At 52.1% G+C, this 26,913-nt stretch overlaps 1 protein-coding gene across 1 annotated transcript; it reads left to right on the plus strand.

The window, feature by feature from the left end:
• The first annotated feature begins 293 nt into the window (after positions 1-293).
• Positions 294-4,447, plus strand: LOC123127221 (probable cinnamyl alcohol dehydrogenase). Its single transcript, XM_044546804.1, has 4 exons — positions 294-509; positions 1,713-1,826; positions 2,223-2,450; positions 3,541-4,447. Exons 1-4 carry the CDS (start codon positions 418-420, stop codon positions 4,187-4,189), a joined length of 1,083 nt encoding a protein of 360 aa, XP_044402739.1. The 5' UTR covers positions 294-417; the 3' UTR covers positions 4,190-4,447.
• The last annotated feature ends 22,466 nt before the right edge of the window (positions 4,448-26,913 follow it).

The raw sequence follows: 26,913 nt of genomic DNA on the forward strand, positions 1-26,913 counted from the left end.
ATTTCATACTAGTATTGCACATTTATTTGTTTCTGGAATCCTGAGAATCTTCTTTAATATTAAAGAAAAAAAATGGTCCTGTGAGTCAAACAAGCACGGAATTAAGCTCTGTGCTGCGTCAACTACGAGGTGGCGTCTGTAAACTATCGAACGGCAGGCATTTAAATGAAAGAAGCAAAAAACGAAAAGAGAGAGGCAGAAGTATAGCCACAGAAGATCGTTCCGCAGTGTCCTTCCTGGCAAGTGGCAACCCACCCCACCAACTCTCGCCATCGGCGGCCCTATATAGCTCCGCAACCCTTCCATCCCTCCCGTACCACTGTCGAGTATCCAAGCGAAGGAAGCAAGTGCAAGTCACTCTTTCCCTTCCCAAATCCACCCACCCGCGTCTCCTCCCGTTGCCGCACGAGCAAGAGAATGGGCAGCGTCGACGCCTCCGAGACGACGGTCACCGGGTGGGCCGCCAGGGACGCCACCGGCCACCTCTCCCCCTACACATACACTCTCAGGTACGTGCGATCGTCCGCCCGAATCGACCCTCTGGATCTACCGTTCCTCCCCGCATCCTCTGCTCTCGGTGTTCTCTCCGGCGGAATCTGTTCCTCCTCTTCTTCCATGTTGTGCGGCATGCATGTAATTGCATCGGCCGTATGCCGATATGCGATGAGGTTCTGAAGAGCGGCGGTGGGATTTCAATTCCCTGCCCGAGAACCCGATGCGTAGAGCTCTGAAAGATCGATCTCGACAGTGCCTCCTGCTCGGCCCACCCGGTGGATGGGCCGAAACCGCATGATGAACGCGCTGCGCTTTTTTGCCGTTACGCTTTATGCACCACTTCGGTTCGGAGGGCCCGCGTCTGATAGCCGATGCTTTTTACCCGCGTGTTTGTTGTGTGTACGGTGCATGTTCTTGTTCTCCTCCGTAGGATTGCCGTCTGTGTGTGTTGCAAGTTGTTCGGTCGCGCGTGTAAATGCATAGAGTACGGGTAGAGTACCCCTGTACGGGTCAGCTAAATTTAGCGAAGCAAATGAAACATGTACGGTTATTTTTAAAGAGCTGGTGTGTTTTGCCTCGTACTAGATCTTAGTCACGTTTTGAAGTTTCTTGCTTGACATATCCTTATTTCCATATTACTAGATGTTAAGCTAAAATTGTGCAGTTTTTAGGTGACAGTGATTTACGAAGATATTGGTAACCAAAAAAACATTTTATTCCTGTTTTGGTGATTCACAATCACTTGAAATTATGGGTTTCCACAGTTTGGGCTCCGCTCATCCGTCTGAATTTGACACCTGTAAAATAGTTGCTCCAATGTTTTGCAACAAGTACAGTTACAATGACAGCACCAATATACGCCAATATTTCACAGCGTTTATGGCTCAGGGTTCGTCTATCTGCATGCGTATACGCGCACGTGCCTGCTCTGTATTTGCACTTGCACAAGTAGACACCACTAGATACAAGTAGTAGTCTTATTTTCGCAAAAAAAAAAGAGTAGTAGTACTTGTTGAAATTAACTAGTCAGTTTCCGGAGTGACGAATGCTCTGAATGGCACTGGCGGCAGAATAGTCAGCCAATTTCTCGTGTCCTCTTGTGCCGAGGAATCTTGTGTTTTGCCATGGAATAACTGAGTAAGCATCTTCTTCAAGACAGGAATCTAAGAGCTAATAATTTTTTACCTTTGTGTTTTGCCATGCTGTGGCAACAACAGGAAAACAGGCCCTGAAGATGTGGTGTTGAAGGTTAAGTACTGCGGCATCTGCCACACTGACATCCACCAGGTCAAGAACGACCTCGGTGCTTCCAAGTACCCCATGGTCCCAGGGTAAGCAACCACAACTACGTTAAATAGACAGACGGTCATGCTAATGTAGATTTATTGATTAATCCAAAAGTATAATTGAAGATAAAACCTGTAATTTTGCAACACAAAGTACGTCTTAGATGAGTGACAACAGAACCATTAAGGTGGGGCGCACACTAGGAATTTGGTGTGTGCTGCCGTCAGACTTCCAGAAGCAACGGAGCACTGAGATAGAGCGTGCGTCACTTTTAGCATTATTTTTTGCCTGTCATAGTAGGTAGAGACGTAGACACTGAATAAGCGCCATCAGTTCGGAGAAAAAAAATTGCGTAAAAAGGACTCCATCAACTATCATCATCACCTTCTAGTCCGGATTGATAATGTCTTCTTAGTGGCTGACAAAATGATACTATGCAGGCATGAGGTGGTTGGCGAGGTGGTGGAGGTCGGGCCGGAGGTGAGCAAGTTCCGCGCCGGCGACGTGGTCGGAGTGGGCGTGATCGTGGGGTGCTGCCGCGACTGCCGGCCGTGCAAGGCCAACGTCGAGCAGTACTGCAACAAGAAGATCTGGTCGTACAACGACGTCTACACCGACGGCAAGCCGACGCAGGGCGGCTTCGCCTCCGCCATGGTCGTCGATCAGAAGTGAGTTCTGTTTTACTACTACTACTACTAGTACTATTCTTGCTAGCAAAGCCATTGCACCCATCAGTGTCATCTGTTAGATCTACCGAAAAGGACATATGGTGGTAGGACTTTTTCGATGTGGTTGGATCAAATCACTGTCGAGAAATGGTTGTAGTGGAAAAGAAGGATGCGAGGCTGCTATCTGAAACTTAAAAAGGTGTGGCGCGTGCGGAGAGAATCAGATAAGGGTTGGTGTGCATGCTGTGCTTGGGCTACTTTTCCTTGTGGGATTGTGAGCAGCCAGCGGCAGTGCGATGAGAAAAGGACGTACTAGTAGGTTTTCGTTTCTTTGAAGCAGACTAGCGTGCTCATGATTCGTCAGTCATCACCTGCTGGGAGAATCGCTTGGCTACTTCTACGTTCTACCCATGCAGTTTGATCCATAGCGACGTTGCTTTGACACCGATGGTAATGACACCTTAGGGAGTTGGTATACGTAGCATTCTAAGAGTATCTACCGTGTCAAAGTCTGATCGGTTCAGCTCAGTGTCGTCCGTCCAAGTTGGTAGCATTCTAAGGGCATGGCCATCGCGTCGCCTCAGACCTACTGCCCTAGGGTCCAGCTAGGTTCGGATGCCACGGTGGTGATGCAGGTGCTGCTTGCAGACCACAGGTGCAGCTTGCAGAGGAGACGGCTTCTTCGGCTGGGAAAGTGGAAAAAGTTCAGAGAGAGAGAGAAATAGGGGAGGAAAAGGAGATATGGGGACCTTTGCTGCTCCCACCCTCTGTGCTGCATGGTAGATGGCTGACGCTGCGTAGGTCCCACTAGATGGTAGCTTCCGTTGGACAATAGAAAAAATTATGTGGTGGTTTTAGATATTTATGTCTAGATGGACTATGGGGCAGCACCAAACGGGTGCTTCCATTGTACATGCCCTAAGAGTATCTACCGTGTCAAAGTCTGATCGGTTCAGCTCAGTGTCGTCCGTCCAAGTTGGTGGCCAACACTTACGTCGGCGTGATGTAACGATATTGGCATTGGAATCAGTCAAGTGAACGCATATATTTATGAAAATTATTAAGTTGTGTTGCATTTGGTCGTGTGCAGGTTCGTGGTGAAGATCCCGGCCGGGCTGGCGCCGGAGCAGGCGGCGCCGCTGCTGTGCGCGGGCGTGACGGTGTACAGCCCGCTGAAGCACTTCGGGCTCATGACCCCCGGCCTCCGCGGCGGCATCCTGGGCCTGGGCGGCGTGGGCCACATGGGCGTGAAGGTGGCCAAGTCCATGGGCCACCACGTGACGGTGATCAGCTCGTCCAACAAGAAGCGGGCCGAGGCCATGGACGACCTGGGCGCCGACGCGTACCTCGTCAGCTCCGACGCCGACCAGATGGCCGCCGCCGCCGACTCGCTGGACTACATCATCGACACGGTGCCCGCGAAGCACCCGCTGGAGCCCTACCTGGCGCTGCTCAAGATGGACGGCAAGCTGGTGCTGATGGGCGTGATCGCGGAGCCGCTCAGCTTCGTGTCCCCCATGGTGATGCTGGGGAGGAAGACCATCACGGGGAGCTTCATCGGGAGCATGGACGAGACGGAGGAGGTGCTCCAGTTCTGCGTCGACAAAGGGCTCACCTCGCAGATCGAGGTCGTCAAGATGGACTACGTCAACCAGGCGTTCGAGAGGCTCGAGCGCAACGACGTCCGCTACCGCTTCGTCGTCGACGTCGGCGGGAGCAACATCGAGGACGCCGCCTGATCGATGACGGCCGGGAAAAAGAGAGAGCTAGACCGAGCGGCGAGTGCAATGACAGTATCATGTGTGCCCGTGCCATTTGCCTGTACTTGATGCAGTACATGTTCGTGACCTGTTTCCGTTTTCTATCAGAGTTGCGCGCGTTCGTTTCGGTGGAGATGCATGTTTTGCTGTTAATCCGGCCTTAAGGACTATGATATATGTATGGAGTTATCTCTACTCTTAATGTCTGAGTTGGTTGAATAGTACGGTTTATTTTTATCCCATCACTTTCAACCGCTTTATTTCATTGGTTTTTTTGTCCCTCACCTCACCTTACCGGTTTAGTTTTGTGTGACCTTCTCACACAACGAAAAAATCTAAACGGATTAGAACTTTTCATGTTTCGCGTCACCGGTTCAGTAATTACTTTATGTGAAAGAATCAATCACAATCAATCTTTAAAGATCAAATCTAAATTAATTAAACTTACCTTAAATCGCTCAATCACATTAATTAGAAAACAAATGATTGATTTTAAGAAAACTAGTCGAATGCCCGTGCGTTGCTACGGGCTTTTGAAATATTTTCCTTGAGTTATGTGAACATCACTGAACTTACTCATCGGAATACCAGTTGGAAATAAATGTTGCCATAAACATTTATCGTAATTCCAGCCGGTTTGCTTTATTTTGAGTGCGTCGTTGTTGTGGGATATCATCACTTACACATCCTTTTGTTGTATAAAAAGAGTGAATTTTTGTCCCTTTCCAATGACGTCGCCCCAAAAACCCTCTGAATGGGTTTCTTTTTGAATCTCGACATAATCCATCTCCATCTCTCTCATATTCTACAAAATTAAATATATATAGAAATATACCTTTTGAGTATTATATCATGTGCAACATACATACAAAGAAGAACAATTATTTGCATGCACCTCTTTTGGTTGTGTAAAACTCGTTGAATTCTTAGCCCCCTTCATCATCATTACATCAGGGTCTTTGCCAGTCGACATCTCCGAAGCACAATCAAATCCATCAATTTTTATGACCTACAAAGGTATTCTAATATAAACAAAGATTAGAATAATTTTTTTATGATGGTGGTATGGAAAATATATATTCATTGGACAAATGCTAGAAATGAGTTGTTTCTAGTAGATTGAGTGGCATCCCAATTTTAATAATTTTAGGCTCACCTCTAAATCACACGTTGATGGTTATTCTCATGAATATCTACTATTTAGGGTATGTGGTATATTGCCCATAAAAAACTATGTTACATTTCTCCACGAGCAAAGAACGGATTTCCCCTTTATATAATGATAGTCGGTCATATGTAATTTCTTGGATATTTTTAAGTAATTTATTGAAAAAATATTTTATGCTTTTCTGAATATATAAAGTGTAAAGGTATAAATAAAGCTTTATTTTTATGATATTCCCATTATACCCCTCCTATACGACTTGATGTCCTCTCCCGCACAACCGCACTCTGATGTGATCCCATGTGTTCTCGCTACTGATCCTGTCAATAAGGACACCGAAGGAAGAAAAGAGAGGTATATTGTGCCTGCACTGCGTCAACAATTTGTGACGATAAAGCCGTCAAACTGTACAACATCGAAGTGGCGACAGAAAAATAATATTCATATATGGGGAGGCTGGATAACAGGAGGAGTGCAGCCCTTGAACCAGTCTAAGATTGGTTTTGATCGGTTTGGCTACATGGTCAAGAAGCATGCAGAACATAAGGAAAGCTGGGATTACAAGACTTCATGTGTGGATGGCAACCAACGTGTTGATTTCAATAAAGAAAGGACCTGACACGTATGCATCTTTGTTTGGGAAGAAAAGGCCTGCGTGCCTAAATTACCGCGCTACTTAGTCGGTTGTTAATTAGATTAGAATAATAGTCGGTTAGGATATTTAGAGAAGTACTAGTAAGGTACGATTGGTTTAGGCCGGCCAGGCCAGCGCACTATTTATTCTTCTGTGCCGTAGCGTTAGAGGGAGGTTTTTTTGGGAGGTTGTTTTGGTTCTGGAACAGAGGAAAATCAAGTCGGGGTATCTCCTCGTAGCGTGTTTTTGTCAAGGAGCTTTAATTATTGCTTTGTGTTTTTGGCGAGGGATTAGAGACGTCGTCTCTAGTTTGCTGCTGATCCATGGAGGATCGTCCACGTACTTCCTTTCTCGGGTGTGCGTGTTGTTTTGGTGGTGATTGCATCTACAAGATCGCGAGCGCCACACTGTTTTAGGTGACACCGTACCGTGAAAGATTGAGCAAATTAATTGTACCATCGATTTTTTGTCGACGGTCGCATCAAGTGGTATTCAGAGCAAGGTTGATCATGGTACATTTTTTTCCTAGGCTATTTGATTCATTTGTTTGAAAGATGGTGAACTCGCAGCATGAGAAATCTGATCATGAGGAGGACGATGAACTTTCGGAGGATCTAAATATAAGTGATGATTTACGTATCCATCTGATGTCGATCAAGGGAGCGAACAAGAAGCTTGGGACAAGGGTTGAGGAGTTGTCTGCAAATATTGTTGGCATCGAGGACAGGTTGAACGAGCGTTTGACTGCCAGCGGTCGACAACGCACTGATAGTCTACAGGCGGTGACTGCGAGTCTTAATTGGCTCACCGCAGCAGTTCAGCGCCTTCAGGCGAGAGATGTGGCATCCCGACAGTCCCGCTCACCACGACGACGTCGTGACTGCGACAATGACAATGATGGTGATTTTTCTGAGGATTCCGATGCCCGTGGAGGCTTACATCACCGACCACAGCATGATGATGTGGCTCACCGCCATGCTGGACAGCGCCGTGACTATGGCGACAATGGTGCCCACGAGGATGATGGTTTGGGTCGAATCAAGATAACCATACCTGAATTCTCTGGACGTTGTGCTGATCCGTAGAAATATTTGGAATGGGAGATGCGCGTAAATCAGATTTTTGACGGTCACAACTACTCCAAAGAGAAGAAGGTTCGTGTTGCATCTATGGAATTTACAAAGTATGCTCTTGTATGGTGGGATAATAAGAACTGTACTCACGAGCGACCAGCGACATGGGCTGACATGAAGCGAATCATGAGGGAATGTTTTGTGCCTGCTTACTACACTCGTCAGCTTCATAGTAGACTGCATCGTCTAGTGCAAGTTACGAAATCAGTTGATGAGTACTACAAGAAGATGCAAGTTTTGATGATCCGTACAGCTGTGCGTGAGTCTGCGGAGGTGACCATGATACGTTTCTTTGAGGGGTTAGAAGAAAAGATTCGTGGCCGTGTTGATTTAATGCAATATAATGATATTCATGAGTTACTTCATCAAGCGGAGCGTGCTGAACGTTGGGTATTGGAGAAGCAAGCTTCAGAGAATCGTCCAACTTACAACAGTGGGCGACGTGGTTCTTCTCCTATTGATGGTGGTTTTAGTGCTAAACCGACTCCTTCTTATAAGTCGGGAAGCATTGAACATAGCAAAGTGGCGGCTGCGCCAAAGGAGGTTTCTCAGGTTTCATCTAGTGCGACGTCATCGCATCACCGTAATATTATTTGCCACAAGTGTGGAGGACGTGGACACATGAAGCATGAATGTTCCAATCAACGAAGGGTTCTACTTGTTGATGCGGAATATATTTCAGAATCTGAAGATGAGACGCCTAAGTTAGAGGATGAAAACGAAAGAGGTCGTGGTGATACCATACGATGTTATCCTCAAGATGATCCTGATATGGAGAGTTTGCTAGCACATAAGGTCCAGCGAGATGACAAGGTCATTCTTGAACCAGGACATCGATAGAGTATTTTTCAAACTGCGTGTACCATCAAGGGAGAAGTGTGCAAACTGATAATTGATGGCGGCAGTGCTAGCAACATGATTAGCAAGGATGTGGTGGAGTCTCTTTCTTTGCCAATGTGGGAGCACCCAAAACCATACTATATGAAGTGGATCAATGATGTGGGCAAAGTGAAGGTTACTCACAAGGTGAAGGTCCCTTTTTCTGTTGATGGTTATGTTAATAAAGTGGAATGCGACGTTATGCCACTACATGTTTGTCATCTTATTTTGGGGCGCCCATGGCAGCATGATTTTATGCATAAAGGTGAGTTCTACGCTATTCTTCCCAAAGATGCAAAAGATATCAATTGTACTATAGAAGTGTTCAAGAAAAAATCTGCAAGGTATAGACTGAAACCGAGGACGGTTTCTGTTCAAGGGAGGGAGGATGATGTGATCCCATGTGTTCTCGCTACTGATCCTGTTAATAAGGACACCGAAGGAAGAAAAGAGAGGTATACTGTGCCTGCAGTGCGTCAACAATTTGTGACGATAAGGCCGTCAAACTGTACAACACCGAAGTGGCGACAGAAAAATAATATTCATATACGGGGAGGCTGGATAACAGACCGAAAAAGGCTTTCGCCCCGCTTTATATTATAAAGCCAACCGCACAATAAACATCCAACACAGACCAACACACCACAAACACACACACACACACGGAGGTCCACAGGAGCCACAATAGTACACCAAAGGGTCATAGCTGAGGGCACAACACAACAAGCCCTAAAACCAAAAGACGCACGCCACAATCCACATAGATGCCAGGCGGACTAATCAGGCTCAGGGGGAGGAGGCGGCAGCGGGGGAGCCAAGCGGAGCGCCATCGAGCGGAGATTGGAGAGGAGGGCGGTGATGACGTCCCGGTCCTGGGGGCGGCTAAGCAGCCGCCAAAGCTGCAGGTAGCCACACAGTTTAAAGATTGCGTCAGTCGCACGACGAAGGGGCACCTTCTAAATAACAAGCTTATTACGGATGTTCCAAAGCATCCAAGCAAGAACCCCTACGCACAGCCATCTAATATGGCGGTAGTGGGCAGGGCAGGCGTTAAGCTCAGCAAGCAGGTCGGGGAAGTTGGTATTACACCACTGTCCACCAACCGTTTCGCGGAAGCAGGCCCAAAGGAACTGGGCAGAGTGGCACGAGAAAAAGATGTGGTTAGCATCCTCAACGGTGCCAAAGATGGGGCACATTCCATCACCCGGGCCATTCCGCTTGAGGACCTCAACACCAGAGGGGAGCCGGCCACGGATCCATTGCCATAGGAAGATCCTGATCTTCAGCGGGAGACGGATACCCCAGATCAAGCTAAATGGTTCCGGGGCCGACGAGGGTGCAATGGCACCGTATAAGGACTTCATGGAGAAACGCCTAGAAGGCTCGAGGTGCCAGGACAGGACGTCCCGGTCCTCCGCCACCTCCATCGGCAGCAGAGCAATGTCCTGGAGGAGGGAGTCCCAGGCGGCCACCTCAGGGGGACCAAACGGGCGCCGGAAGGCGAGACGCCCTAAGTCAATAAGGGCCGTCTTGACCGAGACTCGAGGGTCAACCGCAATGGCAAATAGCTCAGGGAAACGCACCGCCAGGGGGGCGTCCCCTAGCCAACGGTCGAACCAAAATAGGGTCGAGGCTTCGGAGCCAACAGATATAGAGGTGCCAATGCGTAGTACGGGCAGGAGTTGGATCACAGACTGCCAGAATTGGGAACCGCCCGTACGTTGGCAAAAGGCGAGAGGCTGGCCACGAAGGTATTTATTGCGGATGATGGTGAGCCAGAGGCCTCCCTCCTTGTTGGCAATACGCCACAGCCAGCGAGTCAGGAGGGCAATGTCCATGCGTCGGGAAGAGAGGATCCCAAGGCCCCCTGGTCTTTGGGCTTGCAAATGTCGGACCAGCCCACCATGTGGTACTTCTATTTGCCATCCTCGCCAGCCCAGAAGAACCTCGATTGGTATTTGTCCATCTCCTGGTGGAGGGTCTCATGAAGGCAGTAGAAGCTCAAGAGGAACCAGAGGAGGCTCGCCAGCGAGGAATTGATAAGGATCACCCTGGCGGCCTTCGACAGCCAGTGGCCCCTCCAGGGTTCAACCCTGTGTTGCATCCTAGTCACCGTCGGTCGAAGATCCGCGACGGTGAGTCTGGAGTCACTAATGGGCACCCCCAAGTAAGTGGTGGGGAAGGTGCCCAGGCGGCAGTTAAGCCGGTCAGCAATGGACAAGGCTTCGTCCGGGTTGTAGCCAAGGACCATCACTTCGCTCTTGTCGAAGTTAATGGTCAGTCCGGACATTTGTTGGAAGAAGAAGGAACTTCAGGTTGGCGATGTCGGAAGTGGAGCCTTCAACCATGATAATGGTGTCGTCCGCATACTGGAGGAGGGAGACCCCTCCCGCACCAACAAGGTGAGGAACCACGCCCCGAATATGGCCACAGGCCTTGGCCTTATCCAGGATGACAGCAAGGGCATCGACCACTATGTTAAAGAGAAATGGGGAGAACGGGTCTCCTTGGCGCACCCCGCGTAAGGTGGGGAAGTAGGGCCCAATCTCACCGTTGATGTTGACCGCCGTCCGGCCGTAGGTGACGAGTTGCATAACCCGTGTCACCCAGCGGTCGTCGAAGCCTTTCCGAAGCAAAACTTCCCAAAGGAAGGGCCAGTGAACCATGTCATAGGCCTTGTGGAAGTTGAGCTTAAGGAACACCGCGCGGAGGTGTTTCGCTCGAACTTCGTGGAGGACTTCGTGGAAGACTAACACCCCATCCAAAATATATCGGCCTTGTATGAAGGCAGACTGGTTGGGATGGGTAATAGAATCTGCAAGCAGGGTCACCCTATTGGCGTACCCCTTGGCCAGGATCCTGAAGATCACGTTGATCACGGTGATGGGACGAAACTGGCAGATGTCCGAGGCCCCAGGGACTTTGGGGATGAGGGTAATGATCCGATAGTTCAGGCGCCCCAGGTCCATGGTCCCAGAGAAGAACTCATCGAAGAGGGCCATGACCTCCGGCTTAATGGTCTGCCAGAATGTTTTAAAGAACAAAACCGGCAGTCCATCCGGGCCCGGGGCCGAGGAGCGGTTCATTCCTTTGATCGCCTAAGGACTTCCTCCTCCGAGAAAGGTGCCACTAGAGCGCCATTGGCCTCGGCGGAGACAAGCTGGTCTCCCGACCAGGTATCGGGGGCCAATGTAGCCCCACCCCGAGGGGTGGGGGTAAAAAGGGCTTTATAAAAGCCATCTACGTGCGCGCGGATGTCCGATGGACGAACAAGCTGAGTGTCGTCCGTCCACAAGGAATGAATGGAGTTGCGGTGCCGCCGGCCGTTGGCAATCGCCTGGAAGTAGGACGTGTTGGCGTCGCCCTGAAGTACCCAACGTTGGGTGCCGCGCAACCTCCAGTAGGCCTCCTCGTCAGAGTAGATGGCCGAGAGCTGGTCCTCGAGATCATATCGCAACATACACTCATCTGGGGAGATCCCGGACATGTCTGCCCGGGCGTCCAGGGCCTGGATATCGCTTAAGATGGCCTTCTTGCGCTCACGAATATCCCGGCCAAGATTCGCACCCCAGCCCTTCATAAACTGGCGGGCTAGCTTGGCACAAAACTGCCAGGAGTCCACCGCGGACATGGAGCGGTGGGGGGAGACACGCGCGGCGGCCCACTTGGCCGCAACCGCCTCGCGGAACCCGGCTTGGTTGAGCCAGAATGCCTCGAACCGAAACCGGGGGGGGGGAATGGGGGGGCGTTCATCCGCCATGGAGAGGAGGAGGGGGACATGGTCAGATCCAATCCTGGTAATAGCCTGAACTGAGGCCAGGGGGCATCGAAGCTCCCAGTCCGGGGAAACTAAGACGCGGTCCAGGACAGACTGCGTCGGGTTCCCCTGGCGGTTAGTCCAGGTGAACCGGGGCCCCGTGCGCTCTAGCTCACGGAGGCCAAGCTCCGCGATGCAATCGTTAAACAACTGCATCCGGGGGCGATTAACCCGGTCGTTATTCTTCTCATCCGGGGAGCGGATGAGGTTAAAGTCCCCTCCCCCACAATGGGAAGAGAGGACGCAAAGACCTTCTGCTGCAGCTTGGCGAGGAATGTCAGGGAGCGGCTGTGATCCGCCGGTCCGTAGATGATGATGACCTCCCATTTGAAGTTGAGCGCACGCTCGAAGATCTCCATACTGATGAAGAATTCGCCCCGATCCATACCTCCCACCTCAAAGGTGGCATCCTTAACACCTAACAGGATGCCACCTGAGTGGCCATTGTTCCCACTAGAAGGGAGCCAATGCCACGCGAACAGGTGGGAGCTAAGCCCGTCAAGCTCGGGGAGGCAAAAGTCCGTGCGCATGGTTTCCTGAATGGCTATGATGTCAATGTGCTCGTCCCGGATGTACTCAACAAGCTGGCGGCGACGGCCGTCATGGCCGAAGCCGCGAATGTTCCAGAAAAGGGCGCGCATCTAAACCGCCATGGAGGGGCTGCTTGACCCCAGGACGGTGGAAGAACTGCGGGCTCGAAGAGCGGCAGTGCGGGAGTGAGTGCGGCCCCAAATCTCCTCGGCCGGCAACTCCGAAGGCTGGGGTGCCGGGGTGCGGAGAAGGCGTGCCCGTGTCTCGGCAAGTTTCCCATCGAGAATCTCACAGGCCTGAATATCCGCAATCAGCTCCAAAGGGGGGCCAACCTCCCCCCTGAAAACTATGGCCAAGTCAAGGTCCACCTTGGCAAGGCGGCCAAGTGGAACGGCTTCGAGAGCAGAGAAAGAGCAACTGGAAGAACTAGAAGGGATGTCGGTCGCACCTGTCTCGAGGTTCCGGGCCGCAGCCCGGATCTTAGCCCGCTCGGAGATGGATGGCGCCGGGAGGCCGGCCGGGTGGTCCGCGTCGAGCCGGGCGCTGCGGCGGGAGGCCGTCACCGGGGTCGACGAGGCCCGAGCCCGGCGGACGTAGGACACCGAACGAGGCAGGTGAGGGGCGACGGGGGTGACCACCTCCCCGGAGGTCACCAGCAGCATGCGAGTCGGGGAAGCAGACGCTGGGGGGATCAGACAGGCACCAGACACCGCCTGAGGGGAGGGCGGGTCCAGGACCGGTGGATCCAGGACCGGCGCGTCGACCACTGGGGCCGGGAGGTGGCCAGGGGGGAGGCGGGTGGCGGCTGCGCATCCGCCCCAGATGGGTCCAACAGGGGGGACCCGAGGGGGGAGGCATCGATGATGGCGAGGCCGGAGGCAGCAGAAGTGCCGAGGTCGGAGACGGGGGGTCCGTGGCCACCACAGGAAGAGCACACAGCAAGCGCGGCGAAGATGCCGGGAGGACGAGGATGCTGACGCTGGAGATGTCGCTGAACTCGGCCGAGGAGGAGGGAGAGGGGGCAGGCAGCATGGAGGTGGCGGCCTCGGAGGGAAGGGCCAACCCACGCGACCGGCCCGCACCCGAGTCTCCCCGCCCCGAGGGAGGAGAGGGATCCCGAGAGGGGGAGCGGCTGCGGCCGGAGTGCTCGTCGTCGTCCTCCAGGTCCTCGTGGCGGGAGGGGCGCGGCCGGCGGTAGTGGGAATCGTCGCGGGAGTCCGCGCCGCCCCCACCGAAGTGATCTGCAGCAAAGTGGGGAGGACGGCCGACGTGGTTGTGGGGCTCGGGGTAGATCTTGAGGTCGAATCCCTGGTCATTGAAGAACACTTGAACTGTGGCACAGAGGGTGGAGGAGTCCAGACACTTGACCTTGACGTGGACCTCCTCCTCCTTGCGGAGAGAGAGCTCGTCCACCACCACCACCTTGCCCAGGAGCTTAGACATGCTCCGGATCACCTTCTCAGAGCGGGCGATGTCGGGGAGGCCCGCTATGAGAATCCAAGCGGTGTCCAGCACGGCAACCGCCTTGGGATCCAACAGGGGCTCAGAGATGTTGACGACGAGCTTGTTGAGGGCGAGGATGATGTCGTCGCTACGTTGCAGAGGCCCAGGCTGAGAGCGTCGGGGAAGACCACGGTGAAGGAGCTGTCCAAGGTCGGGGTCACCTACCAGTCCCAGACACGACGGCAGAGGTGGTTAAGCTCCGCCTCGATCATCTCAGGCGAGGCAACCCTGGCCCGCACGATGGACACGATAGCAAGGAGCGAAGGGGACGGAGGGAGGACGTCTTCCACCTCGATGTGGAAGAATCCGAGGCCCTCGATGCCGTGGCCGTACATCATGAGCTCCCCAGTCATCGGACGGTCGGGGCAGAGGACCGCGGGATGGCCCGATTCCTTGCAAAGGTAGCACATCGACGGGTTGGGGAAGTCAACCTGGAAGTGGCCAGCCTCACCACAATTGAAGCACGGAGGAAGGTCACGGGGGGCCTCAGAGATGAGCGCGCCCAAAGACGCGGGTGCGAGAACCGCGTTAGCGGGGGTGCGGGCAGCACCCCGCTTCTTCTTCTTCTTGGCGCCTTGGCGGCCACGGGCCCCGGGGCCCCCGCTGCCCGGAGGATGGCTCGGCTGGGACCGAGGAGGCTGGTATCGGCGGGTGGCCGCAGTGTCAGAGGGCTCAGCCCGAGGAGGGGGCGACGCGGGGTGCTCATGGCGACGAGCGGGCGAAGGTGAGCGGGGCCGGTCCCGACGGCTGTCCCGGGGGGGGGAGAGCCGGCGGTCGGTCCGCGCCGGGGAGCGGCCCGTGGTGCGTCCGGGCGAGAGACGGTCGTGGCGGGGCGGCGAGCGACGGGTGTTGCGGGGCGGCGAGCGATGGGACTCGGGGCATCGCGGGGAGGCGACCGGCGGGCCTCTCGGGAGGGGGACCGGCGAGGATCCCGTGGCGGGGACCGGTGCGAGTCACGCGTAGGAGCCCGGCGCCCGTCGGAGCCGTTGCGACTGGCCAGCTGACGGCGGAGGTCGGCCTCGCGCCGCTGGCCCTCCGGCGAGGCGCGGCCCGGCGGGCGAGGGTCCTTCAGGGGCGTTTGGGGCGTCCCGAACCGTCCCCCCAGGAGCGCGTCATGGGGCCGGACGGCGGCGTCGCAGGGGGCGTCGCAGGGGGGGGAGGGGGAAACCGGCGGCGGCGGGAGAGGAGGACGGAGGGCGCTAGGTCTGGTGTCGGGGGAAGGTGAGGCCGCAAAGGGAAACCCTTCGGGAGGCAAATGCCTCCCCGGACCGGGGGAAGCTGGGCCGAGGCCGCTGGGCCGCCACGTGAAGGTAGGGCCGGCCCGTAGATCGCAGGCCTCGTGCTCGGGCCGGCCACACTAGGAGGGGGGAAGGGAGCAGGCCCAGCTGACGGCCAGGGCCCGACAAGGCGAGGCCCAGCCCAGGTGCCAACCCCTCACCCCCAGCTAGGGTTCCAGCCGCCGCCCCAGGCGACGAGGACGCGGCGGACGGCCGGGCCGGCGGGCGAGGGCCGCGAGGCGGCAGGGGGACGGAGTGCTGCAGACCCGGGAGGAGCCGAAGAAGGCGATGAAGGGTCGAAACGGAGCGCGTTGGGAAAGCAGCGGCAGCCGGCGGTCGAGGGCGACGGGGGGGCGACCGGCCGACGCGGGGCGGGCCAGGTGGGGACCTTCCAGGAGGCCAGGGCAGGTCCTCGGTCCGCCCGACCAGCCACGCCCCAACCGGAGGGGCGCCGACGGCGACGGCCTTCCCCAATCCCAGCCCCAAAGGCCGCACCTTTCCCCGCGGTCACCGGCGAGGCGCGCGGCAACCGGCGGGGGGGGGGGGGGGGGGGCACGCACGTCCGGGCAGCCGAACTCCCACCCCCGGGAGTAAGGCCGCCGGCGGAGCGTGGCGGCGTGGGGCGAGCCGGAGCGGGCGGGGGAACGCGGTCACGGCGCTCGACCGGCCGGCCCGCGGCGCGGTCGGCGTCCTCCGCCGAGTCCGCCCAAACCACCCGCCCGGGAGGTTCAGGGGACGGGAGGGGAGGGGCCGACGGGGAGGAGGGAGCAGCGGGGGAGGCGGAGCCACAGCAGAAGGGGCCGCCGACGGCGAGGGGGGCTCGGCCGGGGTGGCGGCCAGCGGGGCGGCGGAGGGGCCCGAGTCGCCAGAGCCCGCGCCTTCCATCATAGCCCTCTCGCACCCTAATTCCTTGCACCATGGAAATGCTGGATAACAGAAGGAGTGCAGCCCTTGAACCAGTCTAAGATTGGTTTTAATCGGTTTGGCTACATGGTCAAGAAGCATGCAGAAGGTAAAGGAAAGCTGGGATTACAAGACTCCATGTGTGGATGGCAACCAACGTGTTGATTTCAATAAAGAAAAGGCCTGACACGTATGCATCTTTGTTTGGAAAGAACAAGCCTGCGTGCCTAAATTACCGCGCTACTTAGCCGGTTGTTAATTAGATTAGAATAATAGTCGGTTAGGATATTTAGAGAAGTATTAGTCATGTACGATTGGTTTAGGCCGGTCAGGCCAGTGCACTATTTATTCTTCCGTGTCGTAGCGTTAGAGGAAGGTTTTTTTGGGAGGTTGTTTTGGTTCTGGAACAGAGGAAAAGCAAGTCGGGGTATCTCCTCGTAGCGTGTTTTTGTCAAGGAGCTTTAATTATTGCTTTGTGTTTTTGGCGAGGGATTAGAGACGTCGTCTCTAGTTTGCTGCTGATCCGTGGAGGATCGTCCACGTACTTCCTCTTTCGGGTGTGCGTGTTGTTTTGGTGTTGATTGCATCTACAAGATCGCGAGCGCCACACTGTTTCAGGTGACACCGTACCGTGAAAGATTGGGCAAATTAATTGTACCATCGATTTTCTGTCGACGGTCGCATCACACTCTATCCACTCCCTCTCCGCACCACTCACTCTCTTGTTCCCCTTCCTCTCTAGATCCATATACTTCATCGGCGTCGCTCACTCTCCTCTCTCCGCCCTCGCCCCCACTACCAACAGAATCGACAACCTCATCTCGCACCCCTCAACCCTTTCATCCCTCCCCCCTTCTCACCAAAATTAGTGCAGGGGGGGTCGAGAGACCAGACGCTTGCCTGATCCGCCCACAAACCGGCGAACAACATCACGCCATGGTCACCAACGCCGTCATGAAATGACAGGCTTCTTCCACCTCGATAGACTTGCTTGCGCACCAAGATATGAGAGGGGGCCTTCTACTTCTCCCTCGCTCATCACCCCTTTGGCCAAACCATGGATCAACCTTCCTCTACTCTGACCCATGCCATGGACCGAGCTCACTTCCCTGCTCAAGGTCATCTCTTCACCCCTTTCCTTGTGTGGCATGTTGCACCGCTAACCCTCACCTTATCTCCCTCCCTTTCCTCCCACATCGAGACATGCATGTGTTTCTGCTCGGCCGCTTCACCTCACCACCGCCTTCATCTCCTTATACAATGTCATATCCGCCGCCTTCTACCAGCTGTAGAAGAGCGTGTTCGATTCTTGAACCTACAAAATATAAAATGCTGAGGTCAATAAGTATGAATTTCTCTTGTCCCTAGTACTATATTTTTATACATGCTTACTGCATAACCAACCTGTGTGTCATAGTGTACTGTGGACTTGCTGAGCTGCTCGACCTTGAGCTTGTCAGTTTGGCAGAGCACGTTCTTCGTCTTAACCTTCATCTGCAACTCGGCATCGTGGATGGCGACAGCCTTGGCGGCCTCAACCTCGGCGACCTTGGCCTGCCAGTCCCAGCCTTCCCCTTCATGGCGAGGTCGGTCATTGAGGCGGCATTGTCAGCCTTCCTAGTGTTCTAAAACACCCGCACCTCCGCCTTGACCTTGGCCTTCTCCTTGAGCGCCTCGCCCTGCTGCCGCACAGAGAGCACCTTGTTCTCGGCGTCCACCTTGGCGGCGTTCTGGCATGTGAGGCCATCCCGCTCCACGAACGTCCACCTTGGCCCTGCTCGCTGCCTCTTGTTGTGTCTTCTCGCCGAGGTAGGAGAAGTACTCATGCCCCGACACGTCCACCAGCTACTTCACGGTGGCATTGTAGATGAAGAGGCCGAATTGGTCCAGCTCCTTCTGCACGCTGCTGAACACCTCCTGCTTGAACTTTTTGGTGCAAGTGAAGAGCTCGTCCATGGTTAGCTGTGCCACCAGCATCCGGGTCTCACCCTCGATCAACCCTTTAGCCCTTCATCATGTCGTGCCCGTGGCTCCTACCGTACGAGTGCAACAACGTGATCAATTTCACGTGGAGTAGGAGCTTCGCTTCGACGGTGGGCAGGGCTGGACGTACCGCTCGTGGCTCAATCGGTGTTTGACACGCTCGATCATGGCTTGTTAGAGAAAATGGACGATCTGGTCTGCTAAAATCGGCCTGGAAAATTGTCAGTCCGATCCGGTCTGGTCTTCAAGCTGGATATAACTGAATATGACTGCTTTCAGTCGTGTTGGTGTGTTCACTTTCTGCACTTCTATTCAGTCGAACAGGAAATAGGAAGTACAAGAGAAACATGGCTTGATCCGAAAATTACAGCACCATTTGACAACAAACTGAACTTCATGTTTTTTCATGGTTATTCCGCTAATTACGGCAAGGCCCGAACACAAAAAAACATGGGCTCATGAATTTTTTTGCTACGGAAGGTTCATGGCTAACAGCCACGCACTTGCCGCAGCACATCACCAACCTCATCGCTGGCGCTCCCTGTAACACCCCGGATATAACTTTCCCAATTGGTACTCCAACTCTTTCCGTTTCCGGCGTTAAGTTATATTTATTTCCTCGGGTTCGGGTTTTTGTCTCCGTATGTTGTTATCGTTGTCATGCATCTCATATCATGTCATCATGTGCATTGCATTTGCATACGGGTTCGTCTCATGCATTCGAGTTTTTTCCCCGTTGTCCGTTTTGCATTCCGGCGCTTCGTTCTCCTCCGGTGGTTATTTCTACCTTTCTTTCGTGTGTGGGGATTAAACATTTTCGGATTTGACTGAGACTTGCCAAGCGGCCTTGGTTTACTACCGGTAGACCGCCTGTCAAGTTTCGTATCATTTGGACTTCGTTTGATACTCCAATGGTTAACCGAGGGACCGAAAAGGCCTCGTGTGTGTTGCAGCCCAACACCCCTCCAATTTGGCCCAAAACCCACCTAACTCTGCTCCATCATCTAGAGCGTTCGATCACGATCGTGTGGCCAAAAACCGCACCTCATTTGGACTCTCCTAGCTCCTCCAATGTCTATATATAGACCCTTCCCCGAAATCCGGATCCCCCTCGTCAAACCCTAGATCCACCCCTCGCGCGCGCCGGACATTGTCCGCCGGCGCCGGACACGCCGCCGCCAGCCAGCCACGCGCTGCCACGTGGCGCAGCCACCGCCTCCACCCCCGCGGCCCGCTAGGCCCAGGGACGGCCCCCGCGGCCCGAGCCACCGCGCCGCCTCCTCCCACGCTGCGCCGCCACCTTCCTCTCCTCCGAGCCGCAGCCGCCCCCGCGAGCCGCCGCCACCGCCTCCGCGCGCCGCCGCCGCCACCGCGCCGCGCCGCCACCACCAGTCGCCGCCACCGCGCCTCCGGCCGCCTCCGCAACGCCGCCCCGCCGTGGCTCCCCGTCCGACTCCGGCCGCCGACGCCCTGTCTCCGGCGAGGTCCTCCCCGGCCATCCTCGGGACGCGTGCCGCGATCTAGATCCGGATCTGGTGAACAGTGAACCCTAACTCGGAGGTTGAATTTTTCCTCTAAGTCCCGAAAATCTCAGTCCAAGTGCTCATATTCGTAGCTCCGTAACTTTGCATCCATAGCTCCGATTCATGCATATAGCATATCAAAATGTTCATCTCAGAGAGTACATCATTTCATTCCATTGCATCATTTTCATTTGAGTTCATCTTGATGCCCGAAATGCTGTTAGAAGAGGGCTACTTGAGATAATTGACAGATCTGCTACTCCGTTTAGCACTTTTGTCATTTTTGCCATGAGTAATGTGTGCAAGATATGCCCTGATGCTCTACATGTGTTTTGTTAAGGGTTTTGTCATCTTTCCAGAGGTGCAACCCATGTATTTTTGTGATGTGTGTGGTGACTTGTGCAAGCTTGCAAAGTGGTGCACTTGCTAATTCTGTTTTCAGGGACTACTAAGTCCTAGAGCTGTTTATCTCATGATGCCATATGTTCTTGTTGTTTCCTAGTGATCCGTGCCTCTTTTGAGGATGATCAGTAAGGGAGTTTTGTTAATATTGTAGTGCTCTATCCATCCATGTCTTTGTTTGCAATTATGGAGCAACTAGCTTGAGTCAATAGAGCTCTACTTTTGCTACTTTGTGAATCTGGGCAGATTGTCAACTTGTTTGTAATTTTGCCGGTGATGTTGTAGTTGATCCGTGCATGCTATGCTATTTTTCGTGCCATGTCTAGCTTGCATTTTGTGCCTTCTCTATGGGTGTATGCTTGTCTTGCCATGACTTGCACCGTAGTGAGTGCATCGAGCTCGTAAACATGCCTACTTGAGTTATATTTCAGCATTTGTCAGTTTTCACTAAGTCTGAAAACTGATTATGTTTTTGCTATGTTCACATGCTTGCAATTGTATTTTCTGATCCCTTTTGGCTCAAGGTCACTAAGGGATTTTTGTTAAGCTCTTTGAGTAGCTCCATGCCATGCTTTACTTTCTCATATTCAGATCCTGTAGCATGTAGTTTTGTTGCTCCGAAGAGAGCTACCTGGTCTGAAGTTCCAGACAAGTGTTAATTTCACCGAGTCTGAGAACTGTTTGTCATATGCATTTTTGTCATGCTTGTTTGAACCTGTTAATGGATGAATTGGCCGTATCTCAGTGCTAGACTTTTGTTAAGCATCTTGTATGCATCCCTGCCATGTATTTTGTTGTCTTGTTTGGGTGCTGTAGCATGTTCATCTCATTGCATTTAGATGCCTACTTGCTGTAAGTCGCAGACCGGTGTCATATTCGAATCGCTTGCCATTTCCAAACCGTAACTCCAATTCTGGCATTCTTTATATCGTTTTCAAGCGATTTCATCCCATCTTTCCAGTGGCACACTTGGAATTCCAAGTTGAGGCCAGGTTCATGCATTTCCTGTCATATCTTGCATTTTGCATCCCTTATCGCATCCCGCATAGCATATCATCTTTGCATCGTGTTGTTTGAGTTTGCACGTGGTTGATTGTATCCTTGTTGCTTGTTTGTCTTGTTTGGGTAGAGCCGGGAGATGAGTTTGCTAACGAGGAGCCCGTTGAGTTTGCTTTTGAGGATCCAGTCAACTCTGACAACTATGCAGGCAAGATGATCATACCCTCGAAATCACTACTATCTTTGCTATGCTGGTTTGCTCGCTCTTTTGCTATGCCAATGCTACGATGCCTACCACTTGCTTGCAAGCCTCCCAAATTGCCATGTCAAACCTCTAACCCACCATGTCCTAGCAAACCATTGATTGGCTATGTTACCGCTTTGCTCAGCCCCTCTTATAGCGTTGCTAGTTGCAGGTGAAGATTGGAGGTCGTTCCTTGTTGGAACATTTATTTACTTGTTGGGATATCATTATATTATCTTGTTATCTTAATGCATCTATACACTTGGTAAAGGGTGGAAGGCTCGGCCTCTCGCCTAGTGTTTTGTTTCACTCTTGCCGCCCTAGTTTCTGTCATATCGGTGTTATGTTCCCGGATTTTTTGTGTTCCTTACGCGGTTGGGTTATAATGGGAACCCCTTGATATTTCGCCTTGATTAAAGCTTTTCCAGCAATGCCCAACATTGGTCTTACCATTTGCCATCTAGCCTCTTTTTCCCTTGGGTTTCCGGAGCCCGAGGGTCATCTTATTTTAAACCCCCCCCGGGCCAGTGCTCCTCTGAGTGTTGGTCCAAACTAGAGTCCTGTGCAGCGCCCCCTCGGGGAAACTCGAGGTTTGGTTTTAGTTGTATGGAGAGCTCATCTGAGTGTGCCCTAAGAACGAGATATGTGCAGCTCCTATCGGGATTTGTCGGTACATTCGGACGGTGTTGCTAGTCTTGTTTTAACCAGTCGAAATTTCTTGAATTACCGAGGTACCGAGTCTGATCGGAACGTCTTGGGAGGAGGTCTATTCCTTTGTTGACCGTGAGAGCTTGTCATGGGCTAAGTTGGGACTCCCTTGCAAGGATTGAACTTTCGAAAGCCGTGCCCGCGGTTATGGGCAGATGGGAATTTGTTAATGTCCGGTTGTAGATAACTTGAATCTTAATTAAATTAAAATGAATCAACTGAGTGTGATACCGTGATGGCCTCTTCTTGGCAGAGTCCGTGAAGTGTACACGGTGTTGGAGTAATGTTTGCGCAGGTTGCTCTCTAGTTTCTCGCTCGCGCTTTTCCTCCTCTTCTCGCTCTCTTTTGCGAATAAGTTAGCCACCATACTTGCTAGTCGCTTGCTGCAGCTCCACTTATATTTACCTTGCCATTCCTATAAGCTTAAATAGTCTTGATCGCGAGGGTGCGAGATTGCTGAGTCCCTGTGGCTCACAGATTACTATTACACCAGATGCAGGGCCTGATGATTCCGCTCCAGGAGACGCGTATGGGCTCAAGTGGGAGTTCGACGAAGACTCTCAACGTTACTATGTTTCCTTTCCCGATGATCAGTAGTGGTGCCCAGTTGGGGGTGATTGGGACCATGTCGCGTGTTGGGTTCTCTTTTATTTTGGCGCCATAGTCGGGCCATGAGTGTTTGGATGATGTAATGTTATTTATGTACTTGATTGACGTGGCGAGTGTAAGACAACTATGTATTCTCCCCTTTATTACTCTTATTACATGGGATGTTGTGAAGATTGCCTAACTTGCGACATATGCCTTCAATGTGATTATGCCTCTAAGTCGTGCCTCGATACGTGGGAGATATAGTCGCATCGAGGGTGTTACACTCCCGCATGTCCACCACCTCGCCACAGCACCCACACACGCAACCCACCTCGCCGCTGCCCAGCACGTTGACGCCGGTGGTGGTTGGCCGGTCCAAATGGTGGCTCAATGAGGGACTGAACCAACCCGGACCATGTCACCTTGGTAGCGTCGCCGAGTTCCATGGTGGTCACCCGGGAACCGATGGTGAAGACAGCGGGCAGGACGAAGGGCAGCTTCTTGGAGCTCTACCAATACCCACGCCTTCTTCACCAGCGTTAAGTCCTCAATGCCTCAACCGGTGATGGCCAGGTACTACGACGCGTACGCGGCCATGAAGCTCGCCGTTGACTGTTTTTCCGGATGTACCGTTAGGTTTTCTTTCCTTCTTACCTACATAGGACATAGGACTGTTGACCGATCAAAGGAAATAAATAGAACCTATCAGTACATATAGCAAAAATGCCCGTGCGATGCAACAGACCTATCAAACTTGTTTTTACGTGATCTCTGTTGTATGTTCTTTCTCTATTCCAAAATTCCACTCACCCGAGTAAGAAGTATTTCACTGTCTTATGCAAGTAGTTCAGTGCATACATATGCTACTCGTTCGTAATTGCAACCTGAACAGAGTAAAAAAATCGGTTTGGTGCATGGATGGATTGATGGGAACACACTATCTAATGAAAAGGATAAGAATCACATTGGCATGCATAGGTGATTTGAAATTTTAAAAATATAACATCTACATCTGCGCATCATGAGGAACAATTCCAGAGAAAAAAATTGATCCAGTCAAGTGTATCTTTGGATATTTCATTATCCACTTAGGCCACTGGTGCACATCATCCTGATGCATGGGTGTGCCTCGGCCCTTACATTGCAAATGTTATTATTGCAGGAAGAGCACACATTCATAAGCTAACGGTTTCACAATGCGTCCTTGCTGATAGTAATTGAACCAAATGAAACGATGGACAAGCAGATTGATTAAGGAATTCTAGGTAATACTTCATGCCGTAAGCATTGGCTCAAAAAGTTAATTTGTGAGTAACAAAAAAAGGCCTAGAAGAATAGTTCTACCTAAATAAAGTTTACTGCTACACATGAGCGGATCCACACGAAGCAGGGGGTGGAGCAGGCCGGTAACTAGGGGAAGGAGCAGAGTGGGAGAAGATTTACACCGCCGTCTCCACTGGATATGGTGTCTCCCCCGCATCTGTGGAGGCGTCGCGGCTCCGCCTTGGATGGTGCTCGTGGCTATGGTGAAGAGGAGGGGCGACGCATGGGCGAAGAGGCAGGCGGGGCTCGTGGCCAAAAACGTGGGTCGTTCGAGCTGCGGGGCGGAGGAGGGGATCGCCGGGAGGCGGCGAGATCGGTGGGCGGCGGCGGCGGCGTCCAGGTAGGGAAGTCGAGGTAGGGCGCTCTGTTTTTTTAGGGGAATTTCTTGTGAAAATAACGTGCGACGACAACGTAGCGAGCGGATCCCCTTAAAAAAGACGTAGCAAGCGGATTCCCTTAAAACTGGTAGGAATGGATACGATTGATGACGTTGATAAATAGTGGTGAATGTTGGCCTAATTTACTATCATCATGCATGGAAATAAATCATCAAGAACAAGAATACTTCCTATTACTACGCTCATAGGAAGCTTCCTAATCTCTGCTACCAAACAGTTTCTGTCCAAACAAGGAAGGAAAGTTATGGACGTGATTCGGAAGGAAACAAACGTTATGAAGATTAATTAATTTAGATTTGATTTTTAGAGATTGATTGTGATTGATTCTTTTACATAAAGACATTAATAAATAATTTGCGTCAGTATGGAAAGTTCTGATCCGTTCAGTTTTTTTCTTTGTGTGAGAGGATGGCGTGAAAATAAACCGATGAAGTGTGATGGAGGGGACGAAAAAATCTACGAAAAAACCAGCGAAGGTGGGAGGAGGTACCAGAAAAAACTATGGGAGGTGGACGAAAAAAATCCTGGAAGCGAGACTATCAACTGCTCCATTAAAAATAGAGATTAATGTGTCGCCGCTCTCTGGATCAAACCCCTTCGCCTCGCTCCGTCCCACGTATCTCTATTCAAGCAGGAAAATAGGAAACTTTTTATCACCTTTCTTTTCTATTTGTTCTCTACCAAATCACCGATAGAGCCTCCCCTAAAGAAAACAAACGCCCCACCCCTTTTCTAACTCCCGAGCGAGGGTATCCTGCTCGCGCGCCCGCCGCTGCCGCCATCCTTGCGCTAGCCGAGACCTCCCTCCCCTATGGAGACCAATGTGCAGTTGTGCGTTGGGACCGACACTATCGTCGCCAAGACGGAGATCAAGAAGCTCCAGTCCAGCATCCAGGCGCAGGTGGGCCCCAAGATTGCAGGGTGCCGCGTGATCAAGGTGGAGGCACACCAGATCCCGGAGCACCCGCGCCCGTGCCGCGTGGCCCTGGTCAGCGACGCGGCGGGGTACGTGACCCGGTGCTCCGGCGAGGGCATCTACTTCACGGCCAAGTCCGGGCAGCTTTGCGTGTAGGCGATGGGTGCTGGCCAAGGAACGGCAGCTGAAGAGCGCGGTGACGGAGGCCGGGATCAGACACGGGTACCTGCGGCGGTGGGACAATGAGTTCGTGCTGACGTTCAGAATCTTGGACCTGCTCCAGCGCTTGTTCTCTGGCGAAAACACGAGACGCGAGGCGCTGGTGGTCGGCTGTGGCGGATGTTCGACTGCCACCTGCACAAGCGGATGGCGCCCGACGAGCCGTGGGCCGACCTCCAGCTAGTGTGGCGCACCACAGGCAGCATGGTTCGATACAACATCCTCGGCAAGGAGGTCCAGCGGCTCCAGCAGCTCGAGTATTTTCTCTGGAAAAAACCTTGATATGTTTCACATTAGCGCCAAGTTATTGTTGGCAGCACAGTAAACCTACATCCGATTAATGACATCCCTTATTTGGTTATTGTTGTTGGAAAAAATTTCTTATTTTGTTAGGATGATCATGCTTACAGTTAGGTGGTGGCAAAGATTTTTTAGTTCAGATTATAAGCTATCAAATTGTGTCCCTGTTATAACTACTAATCCATGTGCTGAATGGAGGCATCTTTTTACCATTCACATATTATACTGTCGTAGGTACACCTCACTCTGTTTGTGAATTTTTACCACGCCTCACATAGGTTACAATCTTAACTCCATTTCATTAACAATTTTCTAAAGTTCTCATCATTGTTAGGATATTCATTTTGTGTGCCTCATTTAGCACGCAGAGTGCATATTGCTCTCCATGTTCAGTACTCTGACCCGAACAACGATGTGATTTCAGGGACACACATGCAATTTCTCAATAGAGGTTTGATTTGTTTTTTCTTTATTTCTGTTTCATAACTCAGTTTTGGTATGGTCTTTGAACCTGACAATAGTTTTCTTATGGAGATGGTACTTGAGAATAGATTAGTACAGTGAATCCTTGGCTGCAGGCCAAGGTGTTCTGGCAGTGCAACTACGTGTTGCCCGTCGGCTCCAGCGGCAACAGGTCATGTTTGGCATCACTAGGACCTTCGTTAGCCTATCCCCGTGGGCAGTCCGTGGTAAGATGCGGCGAGGGTGCGTGTGGCGGAGCAATAGAGTAATTTGATCTTCAGTTCAAAGTCAATAAGAAGAGGTATGAGAATAACTTGTTGTACAACTTCGATAATTAGAAAAAAGGTTAATTTACGGTTGGTTGCAGATTGTACTTATGATGATGTGTGCTACTTCATTTGTATTAAATAGACCTCCCATCCCATTTTTTAGACATGGAGCTATTTTTAGTTTATTTTTTCGAAGGAGGGTAAACCTACTTGCAAGGAAAATTTGCTTGTTATGTTTTCGAGTCAAACGATAGAACAATTATTGCTAACTTTTTTATACACATTTTGTGTAGCTAAGTTGTTGATCGAGCGATGTTGATGGTCTTGCTGGAACATGTTTAATTTTTAGGAATGCATCCATGGTCAAGTTTCCATAGACTTGCTAAAGTTAAAGGAAGATTTCCAAACGATGGTGAACTTCAAATAATGTTGTTTTTTCGCCTTTGAACTTATCAAGTTTCGGTGTATGTTTTTCTGCTATTTTGCTTGACCTTAACATAAAATATCTTTCAATAGGGAAAAGG

This window comes from Triticum aestivum, chromosome 6A (assembly GCF_018294505.1).
Source record: "Triticum aestivum cultivar Chinese Spring chromosome 6A, IWGSC CS RefSeq v2.1, whole genome shotgun sequence".
In the NCBI taxonomy this organism is placed as follows: domain Eukaryota; kingdom Viridiplantae; phylum Streptophyta; class Magnoliopsida; order Poales; family Poaceae; genus Triticum; species Triticum aestivum.